Source organism: Eubalaena glacialis, chromosome 8, assembly GCF_028564815.1.
Source record: "Eubalaena glacialis isolate mEubGla1 chromosome 8, mEubGla1.1.hap2.+ XY, whole genome shotgun sequence".
In the NCBI taxonomy this organism is placed as follows: domain Eukaryota; kingdom Metazoa; phylum Chordata; class Mammalia; order Artiodactyla; family Balaenidae; genus Eubalaena; species Eubalaena glacialis.
This window is the reverse complement of record NC_083723.1, coordinates 86,804,245-86,828,747: the sequence shown is the minus strand read 5'-3', so window position 1 is coordinate 86,828,747 and position 24,503 is coordinate 86,804,245. Positions and strand designations below refer to the sequence as shown.

Sequence of the window (24,503 nt, the reverse complement as noted above, 5' to 3'; positions counted from 1 at the left end):
ATGTTACATTCTCAGCTTGCTTAGGCCCCTAAAGGCATTTTGGGGACTAGGCTTGATACTTGCCAAAGGACTTTTTAATGCTTTACTGAAATTGTTAATAATCATCAGATATTTAAGTACTCATTTAAAGAAGAAAATAATGGAATTTTAAAAATTATCTTCAAGGTTAGCAAATCACGATGTGGATGATATAAGCAACTTTCCAAATTGCTCAGTTTAGATACTTAGCACACAGTTTTGTGTGTTAAGGTCTTAATAAACTTCAAAATCCACTTTATTTGAGGAGAAGTTGGCTGATGTTTACCTTCAGGGCATAGAGTTGAGATCATAAAAGCAGACTACATTTGGTTAAATTAATTTTGTACAGGTTTTTACAATGCATTAGGTTCAACTTGGCTTTGTCAGTGATTGAAAATCTGTCTGTAGGCTAGGTGAAGCTGCGTGATTCCATTTGCCTGTGGCAAATGCCCTATTTTAGCATTTTGCTGCAGTGCAAGTTCTTTGGACTTGCAGCCAGCAAATTTTTTATTGTTTGTTATAAATTACATGGAATCTGACCAGTCTTTTAAAGCCATTATGTAAAGCTTATTCTAAGATTAAAACAATTTTAATCTTGCTATTTATTTTCCTTTGTTAGAAGAAACCTTTTCTACTGCTGCGTTTTTTTGAAGGTACACCCCCCCTTTTTTTTAATTGAAGTATGGTTGATTTACAATGTTGTGTTCATTTCAGGTGTACAGCAAAGTGAGTCAGTTATACATATACATATATACACTCTTTTTTAGATTGTTTTCCCATATAGGTCATTACAGAGTATTGAGTTCCCTGTGCTATATAGTAGGTCCTTATTAGTTATCTATTTTATATATAGTAGTGTGTATTACATTCCCTTTTTATTGAAATATGATGAAGTTGTGCTAAACACTAATAAAAAGGTCAGCTATTATTATTTTGGCAGTGATTTTATGATTTTTTTTCTTTTTTTGGTGTGGAAATTGCAATTGATTGAATAGGGCTTTCACTCACTTAAAATTTATGGTAATTATAAAAATGCTATTTGTTTTTTTCCCCCTTAATGCTGAAAGAGACAGCTGAGATTTCTTTACCAGATTTCTTTAATTTGGAGTCCTACTGCAAGCCCTACCAGTTGGGAAAGGGATTTCCCACCATTAGGTCAAAATGAATGCTCTTTCATTTTCTTGGATGGGAGTTAGGAAGCATCAGCAGCTCCAAAGATTGAGAATTGACAGGGCTTGGTTTCTGGCTCTACAATCTTTATTTTAACCCAATTCCAGCTTCTTATGCTTGGGTTGTTTGAGGCTTCTAAACAGCACCAGCAATCCTAGCTGGCTGGTACTTCAAATGCCACCATTTGGGAGAATGATTGCAGCAAATGCCAAATGTACTTTTCAAACCACTTTAATAAAATAAGGGAGATTTATCGGAACAAGGCCCCCATAAAATATGCTTAAGTTCCTACTTAGCATCTGAATGAATTCTGACATGATACATCCTTCCCCTCCCCAGCTGTGAAGCTAAAGTAGCAGCTTCAGGGCTGGTTTCAGGATTCAGAAATGTGCTGCGCAGAGGGGCAAGGATGGCTGAGTAGCCCATTCGTCTCTGGCCTCCACCCTTGAGGCCTTGCCAACCCCTAGCTGACAGTCTCTCAAGTTTCACGATCTGGATCTTTCCAAGGCAAGCAATCTATATTGTTGTTGGAGAGTGACCGGGGTCCTCTTTAGTGTACAGATAGGCAGAACAATGCTAAATCCATGCAGAGATAAGTCTACCATAGTGGAACTAAGGTAGTGCTCAGGTTCTGGTCATTCCTAATTGATTGCCCTGTCAATGTCAAGGAGTTCCAGGACTCAGTTTTTTTCTGGTCCAGGCAATAGGTTCCTCAGGAGGCACTTAGGCCCTTTAGGTGGTTCAGAGCATCTAGCATGGGCTGCAGGACTTGAATATAACTCCAGGTGGAGCCTGCTGAACCCTGCTTAGCCTCTTGCTGGCAGCCATGGTGGGCCTCAGCTCCCAGACCCTTGGGACAGAAACTGAAAATGTCTGTTTTCTGAGGTTGTGGACCTTTGCAGGAAAGAGTGCAGTGCTTCCCGGGTGCTGAAGAAGGGATCTGGGATGAGAGAATGCTGAAAGCTGTCCAGTGTCAGGTGCCTGCTCACTAGTGGGTCAGAAGTAAATCCTTAGTGGCACATTTGAGCAGTCAACTGGCAGCCACTACACTTTCTGCCTTACTTCTCTGTGGCTGACCATCCTGGGAAACCTAGATATAAAATCCATATGGCCTTAGACCCAGCACATTGTTGAACAAGATTGGAAGTGAGAGATGAGAAGGGTCTTCAGGGCAGTGTTGGGAGTCCTTGGCAGTATTTCCAACAGTCAAATGGAAATTACATATTTATGTGATAAAGCCAATGGGTAGTTTAAGTGATTTTCCACCTCTAGCTGGAATCGTGTCTCATTGTAGATTATGGCTAGGATCCTGCTAACTGGAAGCCCTGATTGGTAGAGTGATATTTAACAACATATGGGAAATAAGTCAACTTTTGTTTGGCTTGATAAGGTAAAGTTTGAATTATGTTCTTATTTGTTAACAAAACTGGAGCAGTGGGGATCATTAGTGATTGGTAAATGGGGAGAGAAGGAAGACTTTGCGGTGTTGGGTAGAGACCCTGGGCTGAGGCTACCCCTCTGGCTGTCAGGGAAGAAAAGGTAAAGGTGTGCAGAAGGAGTTAACAGAATAGGCCTGAGACTGCCATCCTTAGAAAGGCCTGCTTGCAAGATTATCCTGAGCCTGGCGTCTGGGAACTTGACTGGTAAACAGTTTCCTACACTGAAATAAAACTTTCCCTAAATGATAAGAGTAGCTTGCCGTGCCTAAATTGTGCAAACAGTATGTTTTATGTTAAACACTTCTTTTCCTTTAGGGAGTCTGGAATTTTAGAATGTGCTAGGCATAGGGGTGCTTATGTGACCAGCCAATAGTAAAAACCTTGGGCACTGAGTGTGTAATAAGTTTCCTTGGTAGACAAATCTTTACATGTTCTTACAACTCAGTTGCTGGAGAAGTTTATTGCATTCTGTGACTTCACTGTGAGAAGACCCTTTTGAAGCTGCTTCTTGTTTCCTCCAGACTTTCCTGGATATAAGAAATGGGGAGTGGTGGGCTTAAGTTGATTTTTTTAAAGGCATTTACCTTCAGATTTTAGAAAAAGAAGAAAAAACTCTGTACTGTCCAAATAAAACATCTCCATGGGCTGTATTAGTTGTCAGTTTGAGATTCCTGATCAGTTACAAGGTCTGGCTTCTTACAGCTTTGTAAAGGGCCATTGTGTTGCACAATTCCACAGGGTGCCATTCACAAGTTGAGCCTGGGCCTTACATTCATACAATAGAGTTGATGTTTACCATAAGCGTGGGGTTCTTCTTTGGCATTATAATACAGTACTCCTCTAATACTTTTTAATTGTATGATATTTGTCTTAGAAGTTCAAGTAAATTAAATGTATGCTAAGTTAGAAATGTTGCATGGAGGGTAGCTGGGAAAGAATGAACAAAAAAAGCATACTTGTTTTATTATGAAATTGTTCACACTGCCTTTTTTTCAGGACCCTTGCACCTTTGTTATTCCATTAAAATTGCTTTGAAATTTAAGGACAAAGTCATATGAACTATCTATATATGAAAAATTATAACTAACATTGATAGAGTGCTTGATATTTGCCCGTTACTCTGCTGCGTACTTTTCACCTATTATGAGGTACAATACTAGTAGTATCTAGAGAAGTGCGGTCACTTTCTTGACTTGGATCTTAAGTTGCAGAACCAGGAGTCTTTCTCAAGCACTCTGTTGTCTTCCACACAAAGGTATGTTGGCAAACTAGCTTTCCGTTTCCGTGGTATAAATATAAATACTTCCACCAGGACCAGTTTCAAGCAATGTAACATCACTGTCATGCAAATTAATAAAAATTCAGTCAGCTCTGACAAGACAGCATGGCCGGACTCCAGCATACCACTGTTTCACAAAATGGTTTCAACCAGGCTTCTCTAACCCCAGTGCACCCCCTGCACTCAAAGGGTACCGGGTCAAAAGAGCCTCACTTAGCTGGCAAGGATGCCTTTGGTAGAAGCTGATTATAGGGACTTGGAAGATTTTTTTTTTGCTCTTTGTGATACACCTATGAAATAGTGATTATTAATTACTGTCTTTTGGAAGCTTTAAGACAAGCGTATTTACCTTCTTCCTGTTCAGGCACCCATCCTCATCTTTCAGCTACAGCTTCAATATCAACTCATAGTACATAGTTATTTAGTGCCTTAGGAAGAGTAGCAAAGTTAAAACTGGGTGCCTAGTCTGTAAACTGAGCAGATATTTGAAAGAAGCAAATACAAGGGTGCCCCAAAAAGGCTGTCCACAACGTTGTAGGTGGCTAATTTCTCTCTTCATGCCCCTTTGACTCTGCCAGGGAACAAAGCAGAAACATCCCTTCCATTACAGCTCCCACAATATATACCTTTTCTCTGTTGACCACTGTCCTCATCATTGCATTTCATCTATTTCCTTTCTGTTTCATGTGGAGTATACACAACCAGGTATTGAGAGAGGGTTAAAATAAAATTAGGTATTTTCAACTGAAACAAAATAATTAAAAAGAGCTTTCAAAAATTTCTTCAGTGAAGTAGTGTATCCATTGTTTTCCTATTCCTAAGACTTTATATTTTTCAAAATAGTTATTTGCAAATACAGTCAGTTTTTGATTACCCATATTAATGGAAGGAAATATTTGTATGGATTAGCTAAAATGGAAAGATTATTCCCTGTTCCCTCCCTTTCAGGCAGTCATCTTAGCTTTCCTGGTGTGGCAATGCTATACCAGCCATAGTAAGTAGGAAACACAGCAATAGCAAAAGCCACAACAGTGGCCTGAAATGGAGATTGTAGAAGGAAATGATGTTTAAAGTCCACCATCTAAGTGAAAATAATCCACTGAAGTGATTTATAAAGAAGAAAGCTTTTTGAAATCTTTTATTTGGTTCCAGGCATCTTATATTGTAACCTCTGGAGGAAAAGATGCAGTTAGGAAAGATGGGGGATTAAGTATTGAGGAATGGTAGTGTGAAGAAGAACAGATGTTAGACTTGTAGTTACTAGAAGTAATATGCAGATATATTTGCAAAAAAATCGATGTCAAAAACATACAGTAAAATATCTTTTCCATCTTTCCATCTTAGCATATCAAAGCACTCCTTAAAGATGTTCTTGTTAATCTTTACAGTACCTTGAAATATAACCCTCTTAGCCAATAGAGAAATGGGTCTTATAGCTGTTTGTAAGAATTACTGTCTTAAATAAGAGGTTTGTTAGACTTGTAAATGTAATTAAGAAATTCAGGAATTGCCTTCTTTTAAAAATATTCTTTGACTTACGATTGATTTTTAGGACTCTTGCTCTGTAGGAGAGAGATGGACTCCATCTCTGAGGTTTCCCTTGCACACTATGTTGCAGAATGTCTATTTCTATTTTTATTTTTGCCCCCATACTATGTACTCATGTAAACACTGCACAGTGTCTGCTTCATTTTCCCTATATATATATTGAGGGAAATAGACTAAATGATCCTTGAGAGCCCTTTCTAGGACCACACACATCTCTCCTAAGTTCTAGGCCCCAAAATACTATGGCTAATCAAATCAAGATTCCATTTCATGTCATATCATGTATCCAGTTGTCATGTATTTTGTAAAAACATTTAGCTATCCTTCCACGTTACATGTTAATCACAGAAAAGCTCAGAGTTTCTGCCAGCTGTGTTAACTGAAAATTCTTTTACTTCAGATATCAGTGCTTTATTAACTCAACATAATTGGCAAGCATTTTGGTTTGTTAAAATTAACTTTCCAAATTAAGTGAAACTTGTTTCTCTAACTACAAAACCTAGTGGAAAAAACCATTTCAGTGCAGTTCTTTCTACAATGTATATTGACCTTGACAATTCAGGAGTATACTTTTCAAACTAAGGTTACTAAGACAGTAACCTAACAGCAGAACTGTAAAGAATAACCAAGGAAATCAGGGTGTGAGCAAAAAAATGTTTTATCTTAAATTCATGTGAATGTCACATTAAACTTCACAATGTTATCTTTATTCTAATATAGAAAAATGTAAATTGCTTATGGACTCTCTGGCAACCTGTCTATTCTTCCCCAATGTGAGAAACTGAAACTTAGTCCTAAGGTATTACACATTAACATTATTGGTTTGTAAAATTAACTCTTGTCACCAAAAGTCCAGTAGCATCTTGAGGGGAAAGCACAGACAAGGCACCTTCTGGGAAGGAGAGGAGTCATCAGGAGTGCTATATGACTCAGAGCAAGCAAGGGTTCCAACGGCTTGGAGACATAAAAGTCATAATTTTACCAAATTCAAGCATATTGTCTTAATAAAACTTTGAGTGTCGTAAACTTGATTTCTTATAAAAAGATATGTCCACAAGTGAAACAGTATAGTTGGAAAGCAAGATGCAAGAAAAAGTTCGTTTTTTAAAGGTATTTGATGTCTCTCAAAAAGGCCATTTCCATCATAACCATGTTATTTAAGAATTAGGATATTACTTGATATTAATATATCCTACATCTACTTAACTAAAAAAACTGTTCTGCTTATGTAATTAGAGTATCCTAAATTTCTTTATTACTGAATGGAAGTTAATGGTCCATGCTATCAAAGGTACTTGATAGAGTTATTGTAAAATCTCAGAGGTATTTAGAGAAAAGAACTCTGACATCAACTTTTTTCCTGCATTGAAACAACGTAACACATAACATTCTGTGGCATAGCATTGCATTTTCATTTATAGAGTTCAGATATTCAAAGTAAGTACCAAGATGGACCAACTTTATTATGTTAGGAAATTCTGATTTTCTTCCTAGTTAGCAAACTTTATACAGCTAGGGTATCTCAAGGGTCACATACCTATAGGATTTGAGCAGGGATCATAAATGATTGCAGGGAGCTGGCTGGGCACAGTAGGAAACTAAAAACCAGACAGCAGTTATCTAACTTGGGCTACAGTTTGGGTCGAGTGTTATCATACCCTCAGAATTTTTAAGAGAAGATAGGTAACCTGAATTTTATACCAAGTCTTCTAATTTGTAAATGTTGACAGCTAATTCAAACAAAGGTTGTTCAGACCAATGAAAACCTGTTTGTGGGCCACATTCATCCCTTGGGTTGCCAGTTTGCCACCTCTGATTGACCAGATCTATTAAACATAAGCTCTGTTTTATTGAGGCCAATGATAGCATAACATAAAGACTTCTAAATGTGGTCCTCAGAAAATAATGTCTTGGTTTTAGAGTTTATAGTGAAAATGGAATAGGTAATTCATTGTTATATTAAAATGCATGCATAATAAATGTATAAAATCACGTTGTATTCTAAAGCAAGACAAGTGTTCATTTTCCTTTTTTGATAGAAATAACACAATTGGAAATCAAATACCTTCACTGATAGCAGTATGTCTTGATATAAAATTTCTTTAAGGCTAAGTTTTTATTTATTTATTTATTTATTTTTATTTATTTATTTTTATTTATTTATTTATTCTTGGCTGAGTTGGGTCTTCCTCGCTCTGCACGAGCTTTCTCTAGTTGCAGCGAGCGGGGACTTCTCTTGTTGCGGAGAACGGGCTCTAGGCACGCGGGCTTCAGTAGTTGTGGCATGCGGGCTCAGTAGTTATGGCTCGCCAGCTCTAGAGCGCAGGCTCGATAGTTGTGGCGCACAGGCTTAGTTGCTCCGCGGCATGTGGGATCTTCCCAGACCAGGGCTCAAACCCGTGTCCCCTGCATTGGCAGGCGGATTCTTAACCACTGTGCCACCAGGGAAGTCCAAGGCTAAGTTTTAATTGTACTAGTATTGAAAGTATTTCATCTTCGTAGACCTCAAGTTGTCCAGACAGTGAAGGGGAGGGAAAAACAAGCCTTCTTTAAACTATACCTCTCCCTAGGTGACTTGATTTTTTGCTTAGCAGATCACAAACTTTTCCCAGATACATTAAAGCTATAAAATTATTTTGAGTTTAGTACATCTATAGTAGTTGTGTGTCTTAGACTGGAGAAGTGAGGTCATTTCTTAACCTAATAGCAAGGAAGATTTTCTTACAGTCAGAGATGGAAACACCCCAATCAGATTGTATGTCCTTGGAACAAGGTATGACCTTGATGACTTGGAACAAGGTATGACCTTGATGACTCTTTGAAACAACACTTCATTGATTTGCCTTTGAAAACTTGCCTAAAGTGCACTCTCAGGTTCTTATCTTAACAGGGTTTTTCCTCCAAAACAGTTTGAATGTCTGCTGCTTCCTTGTAGGTAGTGAAAGAAGAGTTTGCAGTACTAAGCTATTTATGAATATCTTCTGGTAGCAGTTACCCTATCACTTTCCCACTTATCATTGTATACATCCAAACTACCCCCAACCCTGATGACACAAATGTGCAGAAGGGGGAGAAGGGAATGGGGGGACGGCTGCAAGTGACATTTTTCTTTGTCCCACTGTGTTCTTTCATTTGTTCCATCATTGAAGGCAGACTCAATTTCTCGAATCTATTTCCTAGGTTCTGCATATGCAGAATATAATTTATTGAAACATTTTTCTCTTTATTATAATCTGGTCATAGTTTGCAGTCTGTCTTATAGAAAACTGAATTACTGGCAAAGTGTTTTTGCTTCAGTTTCTCCTGCTCTCCACATTGCTGTCAGTGTCTAAGGTACAAATCTGATTGTGTCACTTTCCTTCCCGGAAAACTTTAGGGCTCCTCATAATTCAGGATAAAGTCCAAAATCTTTATCATGGCCTACAGGCCTTTCATCTTTCATGATCTGGGTCATGCTTAGGTTTCCAAAGTCAACTCTATACTCCCACAGCATCTTGTGCAAATTATCTATCATGACATTTATCACACTGTTATCATCCTTAAGTTTCTTTTTTTGCCTTTACCATTAGACTAACCTCTTTTATAAAAGTGTATTTTATGTCTTTCAATTGTTCCCAGAATCTAGCAGAGTTCCTAGCGCTAGATAAATGAGTCTCCTGGTTCCTAGGCTGGAGGTGTAGGAACTGTGTTATTCACTTTCTTTGCTTTGTGTATGCTTTTGACAATATTATCCCCTTTTACCTGGAATGCCGTCTGTTTCCTCTATGCCCCCACTTCAGTTTACCTTTCTCTATGTTTTCACAACACTTTATTCATATATCCAACAGAGTATTATTAAATTATGTTAATTTCAATGTCATCTCTGTCTAATGGTCAGACAGGGACTTAGATTCTAAAATATATAAATAAAAGCAGTGATTGGCACAAAGAAGGTAACCATAGAGATGAGTGAATGAATGATCCTTATTAATGGTATGCTAGAAATTTAGTGAAGTGTAGTCTGCAAACAGTGGATCCAAATCTGTGGCTCAAGGGTCAAGTTCAGCTTGCACATCTGTGTTATTTTGGGGGGGGGGTCAGCTCAGTGTTTTTTAAAACATTGGTATATAAGGATGCTCTTCTGTTTCCTCTCCCGGATGTCATATACTCAGTAGCTTTACAGAGAGGTTGCTGCTTGCAGCTGAAGGTATTTGAGTGTGCAACGACTGCTCTAGTGTCCCATCATTTTGTGGCTACAGTACCTTAAATGGAGGCCTAAAGACCTGATTGAGTAATCCAAATCTTTACATACCTAGTTTGCTACCAAGAAGAAATAGCCACCATTGAAAAATTCATTCAATATTTTGAATTTTTTATTTCATTCTGAGAATCTCAAAGTACCAGAACGTGTGTGTACCTCATCCTTATCTGAAGTAAGCATTTTCAAACTGTTCTGAGGAATACTGCATGAGAAAAAGATGGGCCATATAAGGTAGAAAACACAAACTGTTATATTCACCACATGTAGTATCATAACAAAGGCTTAGAAGAGTCTTGTTTAGCTTTGTTTAATCCAAACACATTTGGCCATGGGACCCTTTTAAAAATAATATCTCGTCAACCACTTTTCCAAAAAAAAAAAACAGTTTGGAAAACACTGGCTTAAAGAAAAGGACTATGTGATCTCCTAGGGGTTATTCAGTATTTGGGGGGTGAAGAGGGTCAGAGTTCTAGATATTAGAATTTACTAAAAATGAGAGGAATGAAGAGAGGGTTGGGATTGAATAGAGGTCAAATCAATTACCTTAAATACTACATACAGTCATTTGGGAAACAGACTATAAAATACATTCATAGTTTCTCTTTTTTTCTCTCTCTCCCCCCGCCCCTTTTACTCTCTGTCTCTATCTCTGATTTCATCCTCACACCAACCCTGTGAGGTAAGTAGCACAAAGATTTTCATCTCCACTTTGCCACTGAAGAAACTAAACCTGAGAAAGGTAAAATGGCATACCTAAGATCACACAGTCAGTGAAAGGTAGGGCACCAACTTAAAACCAGATCTTTTGACTTCTAGTCTTTCCACAGTATCACCCAGACTCATATCGTATTAGTGTCCCTATTGTATATAGTTTTTCACTGAGTGAAAACTGCATTTGAAAAGGGAAATAGGTTTTTAGCACCTGACTGTGAAGTGGCTTGTGATTGATGGTCAGATTTCCAAATTGCTAAACAGCAAACAGAATCAGCAAGTAAACCAAAAGTAGATTACTAAACAGTTTTGAGGTTTTTCAGAAAGTTTGTTATATCATACAAGACAATGCTGTAAGTTTTATATCAAGATTTTTCCTTTTCTGAATTAGTGGTTTAAATATTACACTGTGCTGTTTGATTACTATTGCTTTTTTAAATGATGGCTTTATGAGGATATAATTCACATGCCATGTAGTTCACCCATCTAAAGTGTACAGTTAAGTGATTGTCAATATATTTAGGATTATGCAATCATTACCGCTATCAAATTTGAGGAATTTCATCATCCCCAAAAGGAAACCCTGTATTCATTACAAGTGACTCACCCCCACCCCCCACCCCGTTCCAGCCCTAGACCACCATCAATCTATTGATACTTTCTCTTCTATGGATTTTTCTCTTCTGGACATTTCATATAAATGGAGTCATACGATATGTGGTGCATTGTGACTAGCTTCTTTTACTTAGCATCTTTTCAAGATTAATCCATATAGTAGCATGTATCAGTGCTTTTTATTGTTGAATAATATTCCATGTATGTATATTTTAGATTTTATTTATCCATTCACCAGTTGATAGACATTTGGGTTGTTTCCACTTTTTGGCTATTATGAACAATGCTGCTATGAACGTTTGTGTACAGATTTTTGTGTGGACATGTTTTTAGGTATCTTGGGTATATACCTAGTAGTAGATCATGTGGTAGTTGGTCATATGATAGGAGATCATAGATCATATAGTAGTGGGTCATATGGGAATTCTGTGTCTAACCTTTTGAGGAAGACTCTTTTCCAAAGTGACTGCATCATTTTACATTCCCACCAGCCATATATGAGTTCCAGTTTCTGCACATTGTTACCAACTCTTTTTTTTTTTTTTGTCAACTCTTGTTTTTATAGCCACTCTAGTGGGTATGAAGTGGTATCTCGTGGTTTTGACTTGCATTTCTCTGATGACTAATGATGTTGAGCATCTTTTCATGTGCTTATTGGCCATTTGTATATCTTCTTTGGAAAACTATTTGGATCTTTTGCCCATATTTTAACTGGATTATTTGTGTTTTTATTATTAAGTTGGAGTTCTCTATATATTTTAGATATGTCACTTTTCAGATATGAAATTTGCAAACATTTTCTCCTGTTCTGTGGGTTGTCTTTTCACTTTCTTGATGGTGTCCTTTGAAGCATAAAAGTTTTTAATTTGGATGAAATCCAGCATTTCTATTTTGTTATTTGTACTTTTGGTGTACAAATCTAGGAAAGCACTGCCTAATCCAAGGTCATGAAAATGTATGCCTCTGCTTTCTTCTACAAGTTCTATAGCTTTAGCTCTTACATTTAGGTCTTTGATCCATTTTCAGTTAATTTTTTGTATATGATATGTGGTAGGGGTCCAATTTTATTCTTTTATTTGTATCCAGTTGTCCCAGCACCATTTATTGAAAATAATTTGATTACTGTTCTTGTTTTAATAGAAGAAAATAAGAATGCTTCAAAGTCATGAGCTGGCAGTAACATTGTGAAGAATGCTGATGTTCTGTTTTGTGTAGCATTATGTATGACATCCAGATCTGGAGAGAGATAAGACCATTTCATTCACACTGAACAACTGCTCATTTTGCATTTATTTCCTCTGTGCTTCAGGTTTGAGTTCTCTGAAAATCAATTAGTTTTGATGCCTGTAAGATATACAAAGCTTTAAAATATTATTCTCTTATAAAGAGGAAGGATTTAGGAATGATTGATTTGTGAGCAGAGATAATATATTGATTCATAATTTAGCAAAAATATGTAATCTTTTTGGTCCAATGTTTTTAAAAAGGTAAAAGTATGTTTGGTAGCCTGTTTCAATCCATTTTCAGCAAGAAACATTATCCCACCTGATAACTGTTCTTATGGAACTGAAAAGTAGATTATATTATATGATTTTCTAACATAGTGATGGAGGAGTTGGCTAAGTAGGAAAATGGAAAAGTGCAAAGTCAGATCCATGCAGACTAGGGATCCAAGACCTGGACAGTAGGATAGGTATATATTAAGATGTTCTGGTTCCAGGAGTTTTAAAACTGATTAGTGAAACTGTTATGTTGCATCGCTTACTGTTTATATTTGTTATTCTTAGAAATGGAAGGAAGCAGAGAATATATTTGATGTTGATGGATAAATTGGGGCTAGATTTCCACATGGATGAGGGAAGTAGCTGCTTGCTCGAGTAGACCTCAAGAATGTGAGCCATACCAGTTCTGTCTACCAGCGATCTGCTCTGCCTAAAAATCTACCATAGAAGATATTTTTGAATTTTTAAATATTTTCATGTGTTTCCTTTTTAAATACAAATACTCTGGAGAAGGGATATCAATGACTAACTGACAAGTGGGAGAAGGTAACTCGATAGTGAAAAGAAAGGCCTGGAGATTCCAAAGTAGAGGGTACTTAAACAGTTTTACATTTTCCAGTTGTAAAAGAAATATGTGTTTAGTGCAGAAACTTAGAAAAGTATGGAGAAGAGAATAATTATTATAATTCCACCACCTCTAGGTCACGACTTTTAACATTTTAGTGCGTTTTCCCTGCTGTGTATGAAATAGATAACTAACAAGGACCTACTGTATAGCACAGGGAACTATACTCAATATTTTGTAATAACCTATAAGGGAAAAGAATCTGAAAAAAAAATAGATATGTATGTGTAACTGAATCAGTCTGCTGTACACCGGAAACTAACACAACATTGTAAATCAATGGTACTTCAAGAAAAATAAGGAAAATACATTTTAGTGTGTTTTCCTTGTTCCATTCCTAATGTTCATGGTTAAGTTAGCATACTTTTGTTTACATGCCTATATTTTTTCATGCCGTTAAAAGCTGTCAGCGTTTCTTTTTTGTCAGCATTATTTTAACTGATTGCATATATTTCATGCAATGGGTATACAGTAATTAGATTAAGTTAAATCTTTAGGTTGTTCCTCTTGTGCTTTTAAATTTCATGGAAATAGTTTTGGTAGTTGTCCACTCCAGGGGAGTTTCTTGCATAGATTCTGTTGGAAGGAGGCTAGTCAGTAAGCTGTGCAGTGGAGGCACCTGCTATAATAGGCCTGCCCCAGCATTAGAGTCAAAGGAGGAGGACCACAGCTGAACCAGTTATATGGGAATTGTTCGTTCCTTCCTCCCAGCCATCAATATACTGAAGGGGAAGAGAGGCCGTGAAAATAGGGGAAAGATGAGAAGGAATCAAATCACTGATTATGCCTTCTTTTCCCAGTGAAGGTTCTTTAGGCCTCAGGCCAGGCCCTGCCTAGGGGAGGGGAATGAGCTTTAATTGGATATGTGATTTATGTTTTAAATTGGGTTAAATTAACTTGAAGTGGACTTTTTTTTTTCTTTTAATACTTGAACGTTTTTGGAAGTTAAATTGGTTGAGGTTTATTTGAAGATAGGAAAGGGATATGCTGGATGGCAAATTGAAAATGATGATTGGGGAATTCCCTGGAGGTCAGTTGTTGGGACTCTGGGCTTTCACTGCCAAGGGCCTGGCTTCAATCCCTGGTCAGGGAACTAGGATCCCGCAAGCTGCAAGGCACGGCCAAAAAAAAAAAGTGATGATTGGAGAAAAATAATCAAGCTGCTGCTTGTTTGAATCTCCCACCAAGTAATATTGGGAGATGTAGTTTTCTGATTAACTTAAATGATGATATTAATGGAGAAGAGAGATTTGACATAAAATTTATTGCCTCTTAAAAGTGTTAACCATGCGGAGGTGTGTGAAAGCTTGATTCTTAAAGTGATACAGATATTGATTCTCTGAGCTCTAGGGGGAGAGGATGAACTCTTTTTTCCTGTAAAAAAACAAACAAAAACTTGTAAGGAGATGTGGGTCAAAGGGTACCAACTTTCAGTTATAAACTGAATAAGTTCTGGGTATCTAATATATAGCGTGATGATTATAGGTAATAATAGTATATTGTATACTTGAAATTTGCTAAGATCTTAGATGTTCCCACCACATTAAAAAAATGTAACTATATGAGATGATGGATTTGTAAATTAACTTGATTGTAGTAATCATTTCATAGTGTATACATATATTAAGTCATCGCATTGTACACCTTAGACACATGATTGTAGAACCTAAATATATACAATTTTTATTTGTCAATCATACCTCAGTGAAGCTGGAAAAAATGACTTTTTCCTTTGCATATTGTAAACAATTTTGAAAACTTCTGTAGAGTGCAAATAATTAAACATCAGTGCAACACATTATCCCTTCTCAAACATGAACATCATATCATGTAGCCTTTTGGTATATCCTTCCAGGCTTCCTTGTGCCTTTTTAAAATTGCTTATTGCCTTTTTTTTTTTTCCCAAAATTGAGATCATACTTGTAAAATTTTTGTGGCCTGCAAGAGGTTGCATAAGGAAGCAGAAATTGTTGTAACACAAAAATGTTCACTGATGAAGTAACCACTGAACATTCCTGACTTCTCTCTTAAAACTTGAATTTATTCACCTATCCAACCACTGTCTCTCTCTCTCTCTCTGCTGGGGTCTATTTAATGCAGATGGATTGGGAAGTCAGTGAAGGATACTGGAGATCTGTGTGGTCACTGACAAATTTGTCTAGGTTGGACCAGTTGAAAAACTAATAAAGAAAAATATCTAGAGATGACAACAGGATGGGCACTTCAGTGAAGAATGACTGTACATGACATATTAAGATAAGCTTTTGGGAACATCCATGTAGCTCTCATGAAGGATTGCTGTCATGATGGTGCCATGTAAGTCACGCAATGAAAAATGATGTGCTATTGCATATCATTTTGATAGAAAAATTACATCCCCCCCCAAAAAAACTCCCACTATTTTTATTCATTCTTTGATTATCTAATAATTAGTTGATAGGTATAAAGGTTGCCTCAGTGTTGTTAAACTGCCAAGGTAATTTTTTTTAATCTTATATTTATAGGGTACTTTTTCAGGATAAATTTTCAATCAAATCTTTGTTCCCTATTATGAATATGAACGAATACTTATTATGAGTGTGAATACTTAATAGCCTTCTACTAAGTACCATTTATTGATGATAACAGGGTCACCTGTATTTAAGTTTTTCTAAAGTCTCTAGACTGTTATAATAAATAGTAACCAGATAACCACATTTTCCTACTGAGTAAGCATATGCTAGAAAAGCTAGTTTTATCCTAAGTTAAGTACGCACTTTTAAAAACCTATATGCACAAGTTATAATAAAAAATTTCTTTAACTTTTTTTAGGTCTAAATAAAAGTTCAGTATAGAAGGTACCACTTCTGTCTCTTATGGAATTAAGGCAAAATTTCTCAGATTCTTCTAACTCTGATATATTGATGACTAGTGAGTGACCATTAGACTGGTGTATGCAAATACCTTATTAGCTAATGTGTTAAATGGGCTCTTAATTACGTGCTAATTTGTTCTTTTAATTATCCTAGTTGTCATATAAATAAATTAGCCTCTGGGGTATTTGCTGTGTTCCCATTCTCTGAGATCCTTCTGGCTTTCTACTGTGCACATGAATCACCTGGGGAATCTTGTTAAAATGCAGATTCAGATTCAGTATGCATGTAGCTTGGAGGCAGGCAAAATTCCAAATCTGAAGCCAGCTTCCAGGACAATGCCAGTGCCAATGCTGCTGGCTTTTCGACCACATTTTGAATATCAAGGCTTTTTTTTTTTTTTTAACATCTTTATTGGAGTATAATTGCTTTACAATGGTGTGTTAGTTTCTGCTTTATAACAAAGTGAATCAGTTATTAACAGCAACTTTGGGAATGCAAGCCAGGCAAACTTGTTGAAGCCATTTCTTGTTATAACTTTATGATTCACGCCTAGTTTATTAGTAACATATATTTTTCCTGTGGGGATATATATATTTACTTATAACTTGTAGCACATGAGTTTTGCTGTAGTTTTTGTGTTGGGCATGTCATCTACAGTGGTATTTATAAAGAATGGTAACATACTGATGATGATGATGTAATAATTGACATGTATTGACTACTTATGTCTGACACTGTGCTTTACAAAGGTTGGCTAAATTTTCTCAACAAAACCATGCAGTAGACATTGTTGTTGTTATCCCCATTTACTAATGAGGAGGCTTGGTAACAAGTTTAATGACTTGCCCAGAGTCACACAACCAGAAGGTGGTAGAGCCAGGATGTCAGCTCAGGTAGTCTGACTCTAGAGCTTGTACTTTTAATCTCTTCACTAGTCTGACAACAGCTAGAAAGCATAGGCTTAATATAATATCAGGTATCTGAATTTTCTAGCTTCTGTCACCATTCATATAAGATATATTTGAATTTTCTAGCTTTTTCCCAAAAGACCTTTGAATAGCATTTTCCTTCCTTATGTTTTCCTTTTTTTGTGGCTCTCCCGTAGATACTGATGATCTGTGATTTGTTACCAGTTTTTTTAGTCTTCCTTTCTGTATATTTGTGCTTAGAGAAAAAGATCTCAACTTTCATATTCTTTTGGTATGAAAATTTATGAAGAATGAAAAGTAGATAGTACCCTGCCCAGAATGAAAGATAAAAGTGTTTTTAGTAATGTTGAGACTATGTGTTTCTGCCAAAGAGTAGTAGCGCAGGAAAACATCAGGTTCTATAGGATCATCACAGAAGAATGGTTGATTCTTCTGTGTGTTCTTAAAAATTGGGCATCTTTTTCTTTATCCAAATGGTAATTATATTCTAGTAATTAGTCTGGAGGCACACCTTCTGAGTTCTCCTGCAAAACCACCAGATGGTCTTAGAGAAGCCAAGAGAAACTGAGAACTCTGCCTTAGTTTCTCAGCCTGTTAGATGTTGACAGTTGTGCAGTGCTTGAGCCTTTATCCCGTGTTAAGAAGTAAGTACATACACAGTTGTTTGTAAAAATTTATGAAAATGAGTGAAAGCTGTTTAGGATTAGAAAAATATGTTACCGTAGCTGCAATTTAATTTGGAAATCAGTAAACACAGAACAGGTCATGATAAATAAGAATATAACTAGCTCATTACTCATGTCGAAGTAATAGGAGGCTGTTTACTTTCATTATCTCTGTTTCTTTTACAGTCCATCAATATTATGGAACTGACTTTACAAAAGTATGGAAGCTATGAAAAATTTGAACAGGCCACCGGTGGTAGCCTGCTATCTAAAACTCGAATCTGGAGTCATGTTAGGAAATACATGATGAAAGAAGGCTGCATGGGTGAGGTATGAATCATGAGTGAGCATGACAAGTTGACTGAGCATTTTAACTCTCAGTCACTGCCATGTGTTTGTTTTTTCTGCAGGTTTTGTTTTCCCAACACTATTTTACTCATTAAATAAGTAACCCAGATTTCTTACTAAATGTAAGTCTAAGTTATTGTTGCATTGAATTGTTAATGTTCAGTTTTTTTCTGTTTTTCCTTTTTTCTTACTACCATTTTTGTATAGCTTGTAGGATTATGTGAATTGGCTTATGAAAATTATTAATGAAGAGATTTGGCACAGTGACTTCTCTTATTAATGTCCAGTTCCTAGTGTTCAGTCACAGCATAAGCTTTGGCCCAGCAGTGACCAGGACTCTGGCTCCTGTACCTTCCTTTGCATTATTCCAGCCCGGGGACTATATTTGAGAGCACTGCAGAGGCACAATTTCAGTTCTCTGTGTCTTCCTCCGCACAGCTGTCTACTTTTCTTTCAATCCAGTAAAGGTTCTTGAGTTCCCAAAGGCTCAAAATTGCAAGGGTCTGCATTTCATCTTCTTGGTTTCTGGGCGATTCAAGATGGTGTAAACAAAAGAAAAAGGTGTTAATTTATGGGTCCATTGTTTTCCGTGAAAACTTTCTCCCCCTGCCTTCTACGTTTTGTCTTTTATATATGTGTGTATGTGTATATATATATATGTATTTTAATTCTTGCTCCTTAGATTGTAGTTCATCTCACTGAGGACCTGCTTTCCCGAGCTTCCATGACTGTAGTAAATGGATGTCCAACACTGACCATCAATGTTTGCACCGCACGTGAGCATTGGCTGGAAGGAATGCTGAGGCATGAAATAGGTAGGGAGCAACCATTGCTCCTCCATTTATTCAGTTGTAATAGCAGAAATTACTTCAAGGACTTGTTCGTTTATAATGCAGTTTTTCTTAGTAATATTTGGCAAAAAGTAATGAAATTGTTAGGTGTCACTTGAACTAAAGCTAAGATATTAATGTCTCATTTCAAATTAGATTTTTTAGGGTACCGTATAGCTGTATTAAGCTTGGAGAGTCATTTAACTCCTCTGGATTTCAGTTCCCCCATCTTCAACTGAGGGAATTGAATTAAGTGATCTCTAAGATTCTTTTCAAATATCAAGTCTAAAATTCGACTCTTAAAAAGAAAATAAATTGCTGTAAAAGTTATACCTCTTCTAATGAGACATGTAATCCTTCTGAAGGCTGTGTACTCCTTCAAACCAAAGGGCATTAGTGTCAGATCATTTTCTACTTTGTTTTGATTTGTAGGTGCACATCAATTTGGTTTTAGAACTGTTGGTAGAATCTTTTTTTGGAGAAGAATTAAAATAAGAATGGCATTTCTTACTTTTCATGCGCCTTTTTCTTCTCCATAGGCACACATTATTTTCGAGGTATTAACAACCTTCAGCAGCCATGGAACAGTTGGACTGGCCGTAAAAAACATGAGCTAAAGCCAAACAATCCCACAGAGGAAGGACTGGCAAGTATTCACAGTGTCCTGTTTAGAAGAGACCCCTTTTTATGGAGGGCTGCCCTCCTCTACTACACTGTTTATCGAGCCAGCCACATGTCTTTTTGTGAATTATTCAAAGATATTGGAAAGTTTGTCAAGGACCCCAATACAAGATGGGATTATTGTGTACGAGCCAAGAGGGGATGGACTGATACCTCCCAACCAGGTGTGTGTCCCTTGACAGTAGATTTTCTGATGTATTGGGTAATTGTCTTTTTTTTTTTTAATTTTTGAATTTTATTTTATAAAACAGCAGAATTTCATTTCCTAAAAAAGCAGGTTCTCACTAGTTATCCATGTTATACATATTAGTGTATATATGTCAATCCCAATCTCCCAATTCATCACACCACCACCACCACCCTCCCGCCGCTTTCCCTCCCTGGTGTCCATACGTTTGTTCTCTACATCTGTGTCTCAATTTCTGCCCTGCAGACCGGTTCGTTTCTACCATTTTTCTAAGTTCCACATATATGCATTAATATACGATATTTGTTTTTCTCTTTCTTACTTCACTCTTCATGACAGTCTCTGGATTGATCCACGTCTCTACAAATGACCCAATTTCATTCCTTATTATGGCTGAGTAATATTCCATTGTATATATGTACCACATTTTCTTTATCCATTCGTCTGTCGATGGGCATTTAGGTTGCTTCCATGACCTGGCTATTGTAAATAGCGCTGCAATGAACATTGGGGTGCATGTGTCTTTTTGAATTATGGTTTTCTCTGGGTATATGCCCAGTAGTGGGATTGCTGGGTCATGTGGTAATTCTATTTTTAGTTTTTTAAGGAACTTCCATACTGTTCTCCATAGTGGCTGTATCAATTTACATTCCCACCAACAGTGCAAGAGGGTTCCCTTTTCTCCACACCCTCTCCAGCATATGTTGTTTGTAGATTTTCTGATGATGCCCATTCTAACTGGTGTGAGGTGATACCTCATTGTAGTTTTGATTTGCATTTTCTCTAATAATTACTGATCTTGAGCAGCTTTTCATGTGCTTCTTTGCCATCTGAATGTCTTCTTTGGAGAAATGTCTATTTAGGTCTTCTGCCCATTTTTGGATTGGGTTGTTTGTTTTTTTAATATTGAGCTGCTGGGCTTCCCTGGTGGCGCAGTGGTTGAGAATCTGCCTGCTAATGCAGGGGACACGGGTTTGAGCCCTGATCTGGGAAGATCCCACATGCCGCGGAGCAACTGGGCCCGTGAGCCACAACTACTGAGCCTGCGCATCTGGAGCCTGTGCTCCGCAGCAAAAGAGGCCGCGATAGTGAGAGGCCTGTGCACCGCGATGAAGAGTGGCCCCCACTCGCCGCAACTAGAGAAAGCCCTCACAGAAACGAAGCCCCATACAGTCAAAAATAAATAAATAAATAATTTAAAAAAAAAAATATTGAGCTGCTTTTAAATTTTGGAGATTAATCCTTTGTCAGTTACTTCATTTGCAAATATTTTCTCCCATTGTGAGGGTTGTCTTTTCGTCTTGTGTATGGTTTCCTTTGCTGTGCAAATGCTTTGAAGTTTCATTAGGTCCCATTTGTTTATTTTTGTTTTTATTTCCATTACCCTAGGAGGTGTATCAAAAAAGATCTTGCTGTGATTTATGTCAAAGAGTGTTCTTCCTATGTTTTCCTCTAAGAGTTTTATAGTGTCCAGTCTTACATTTAGGTCTCTAATCCATTATGAGTTTATTTTTGTGTATAGTGTTAAGGACTGTTCTGATTTCATTCTTTTACATGTAGCTGTCCAGTTTTCCCAGCACCACTTATTGAAGAGGCTGTCTTTTCTCCATTGTATATCCGTGCCTCCTTTGTCATAGATTAGTTGACCATATGTGTGTGGGTTTATCTCTGGGCTTTCTATGCTGTTCTATTGATCTATATTTCTGTTTTTGTGCCAGTACCACACTGTCTTGATTACTATAGCTTTGTAGTATAGTCTGAAGTCTGGGAGCCTGATTCCTCCAGCTCCATTTTTCTTTCTCAAGATTGCTTTGGCTACTTGGGGTCTTTTGTGTTTCCATACGACTTGTGAAATTGTTTGTTCTAGTTCTGTGAAAAATGCCATTGGTAGTTTGATAGCAATTGCATTGAATCTGTAGATTGCTTTGGGTAGTATAGTCATTTTCACAATGTTGATTCTCCAATCCAAGAACACGATATATCTCTCCATCTGTTTGTATCAACTTTAATTTCTTTCATCAGTGTCTTACACTTTTCTGCATACAGGTCTTTTGTCTCCTTAGGTAGGTTTATTCCTAGGAATTTTATTCTTTTTGTTGCAGTGGTAAACGGGAGTGTTTTCTTAATTTCTCTTTCAGATTTTTCATCATTAGTGTATAGGAATGCAAGAGATTTCTGTGCATTAATTTTGTATCCTGCAACTTTACCAGATTCATTGATTAGCTCTAGTAGTTTTCTGGTGGTATCTTTAGGATTCTCTATGTATAGTATCATGTCATCTGCAAACAGTGACAGTTTTACTTCTTCTCTTCCAATTTGGTTTCCTTTTATTTCTTTTTCTTCTCTGATTGCCGTGGCTAGGACTTCGAAAACTGTGTTGAATAATAGTGGTGAGAGTGGACATCCTTGTCTTGTTCTTGATCTTAGAGGAAATGGTTTCAGTTTTTCACCATTGAGAATGATGTTTGCTGTGGGTTTGTCGTATATGGCCTTTATTATGTTGAGGTAGCTTCCCTCTCTGCCCACTTTCTGGAGAGTTTTTATCATAAATGGATGTTGAATTTTGTCAGAAGCTTTTTCTGCATCTATGGAGATGATCATATGGTTTTTATTTTAAAATTTGTTAATATGGTGTATTACATTGATTGATTTGCGTATATTGAAGAATCCTTGCATCCCTGGGGTAAATCCCACTTGATCATGGTGTATGATCCTTTTAATGTGTTGTTGGATTCTGTTTGCTAGTATTTTGTTGAGGATTTTTGCATCTGTGTTCATCAGTGATATTGGTCTGTAGTTTTCTTTCTCTGTGACATCTTTGTCTCGTTTTGGTATCAGGGTGATGGTGGCCTTGTAGAATGAGTTTGGGAGTGTTCCTCCCTCTGCTATATTTTGGAAGAGTTTGAGAAGGATAGGTGTTAGCTCTTCTCTAAATGTTTGATAGAATTCGCCTGTGAAGCCATCTGGTCCTGGGCTTTTGTTTGTTGGAAGATTTTTAATCGCAGTCTCAATTTCAGTGCTTGTGACTGGTCTGTTTATATTTTCTATTTCTTCCTGGTTCAGTCTCGGAAGGTTGTGCTTTTCTAAGAATTTGTCCATTTCTTCCAGGTTGTCCATTTCTTCCAGGTTGTCCATTTTATTGGCATAGAGTTGCTTGTAGTAATCTCTCAAGATCCTTTGTATTTCTTCAGTGTCAGTTTTTACTTCTCCTTTTTCATTTCTAATTCTATTGATTTGAGTCTTCTCCCTTTTTTTCTTGATGAGTCTGGCTAATGGTTTATCAATTTTGTTTATCTTCTCAAAGAAGCAGCTTTTAGTTTTATTGATCTTTGCTATTGTTTTCTTTGTTTCTATTTCATATATTTCGGCTCTGATCTTTATGATTTCTTTCCTTCTACTAACTTTGGGTTTTGTTTGTACTTCTTTCTCCAGTTCCTTTAGGTGTAAGGTTAGATTGTTTATTTGAGACTTTTCTTATTTCTTGAGGTAGGCTTGTACAGCTATAAACTTCCCTCTTAGAACTGCTTTTGCTGCATCCCATAGGTTTTGGATCATCGTGTTTTCATTGTCATTTGTCTCTAGGTATTTTTTGATTTCCTCTTTGATTTCTTCAGTGATCTCTTGGTTATTTAGTAACATATTGTTTAGCCTCCATGTGTTTGTGTTGTTTTTTTTTTTCCCCTATAATTGATTTCTAATCTCATAGGATTGTGGTCAGAAAACATACTTGATATGATTTCAATTTTCTTAAATTTACTGAGACTTGATTTGTGACCCAAGATGTGATCTATCCTGGAGAATGTTCCATGTGCACTTGAGAAGAAAGTGTAATCTGCTGTTTTTGGATGGAATGTCCTATAAATATCAATTAAATCTATCTGGTCTATTGTGTCATTTAAAGCTTGTGTTTCCTTATTAATTTTCTGTTTGGATGATCTGTCCATTGGTGTAAGTGAGGTGTTAAAGTCCCCCACTATTATTGTGTTATTGTCAATTTCCTCTTCTATAGCTGTTAGCAGTTGCCTTATGTATTGAGGTGCTCCTGTGTTGGTGTTTATTTTATAAATATATAATATAAACAATTATATGTTTATAATTGTTATATCTTCTTCTTGGATTGAGCCCTTGATCATTATGTAGTGTCCTTCCTTGTCTCTTGTAACATTCTTTATTTTAAAGTCTATTTTATTTGGTATGAGTATTGCTACTCCAGCTTTCTTTTGATTTCCATTTGCATGGAATATCTTTTTCCATCCCCTCACTTTCAGTCTGTATGTGTCCCTAGGTCTGAAGTGGGTCTCTTGTAGACAGCATATAAATGGGTGTTGTTTTTGTATCCATTCAGCGAGCCTGTGTCTTTTGGTTGGAGCATTTAATCCATTCACATTTAAGGTAATTATTGATATGTATGTTCCTATGACCATTTTCTTAATTGTTTTGGGTTTGTTTTTGTAGGTCCTTTTCTTCTCTTGTGTTTCCCACTTAGAGAAGTTCCTTTAGCATTTGTTGTAGAGCTGGTTTGGTGGTGCTGAATTCTCTTAGCCTTTGCTTGTCTGTAAAGCTTTTGATTTCTCCATCAAATCTGAATGAGATCCTTGCCGGGTAGAGTAATCTTGATTGTAGGTTCTTCCCTTTCGTCACTTTAAATATATCATGCCACTCCCTTCTGGTTTGTAGAGTTTCTGCTGAGAAATCAGCTGTTAACGTTATGGGAGTTCCCTTGTATGTTATTTGTTGTTTTTCCCTTGATGCTTTCAGTAATTTTTGTTTGTCTTTAATTTTTTCCAGTTTGATTACTATGTGTCTCAGCGTGTTTCTCCTTGGGTTTATCCTGTATGGGACTGTCTGCACTTCCTGGGTT

General features: G+C 36.8%; 1 protein-coding gene across 2 annotated transcripts in view; it reads left to right on the top strand.

Moving 5' to 3' along the window:
* The window catches only part of MATCAP2 (microtubule associated tyrosine carboxypeptidase 2), an 81,791-nt gene that overhangs the window by 26,028 nt on the left and 31,260 nt on the right, over nt 1–24,503 (top strand). For both annotated transcript variants that reach the window (XM_061197918.1, XM_061197917.1), the window contains exons 3-5: nt 17,783–17,926; nt 18,627–18,759; nt 19,314–19,619. In XM_061197918.1, the coding sequence (XP_061053901.1) occupies nt 17,783–17,926; nt 18,627–18,759; nt 19,314–19,619 (583 nt within the window). The remainder of the gene's footprint in view (nt 1–17,782; nt 17,927–18,626; nt 18,760–19,313; nt 19,620–24,503) is intronic.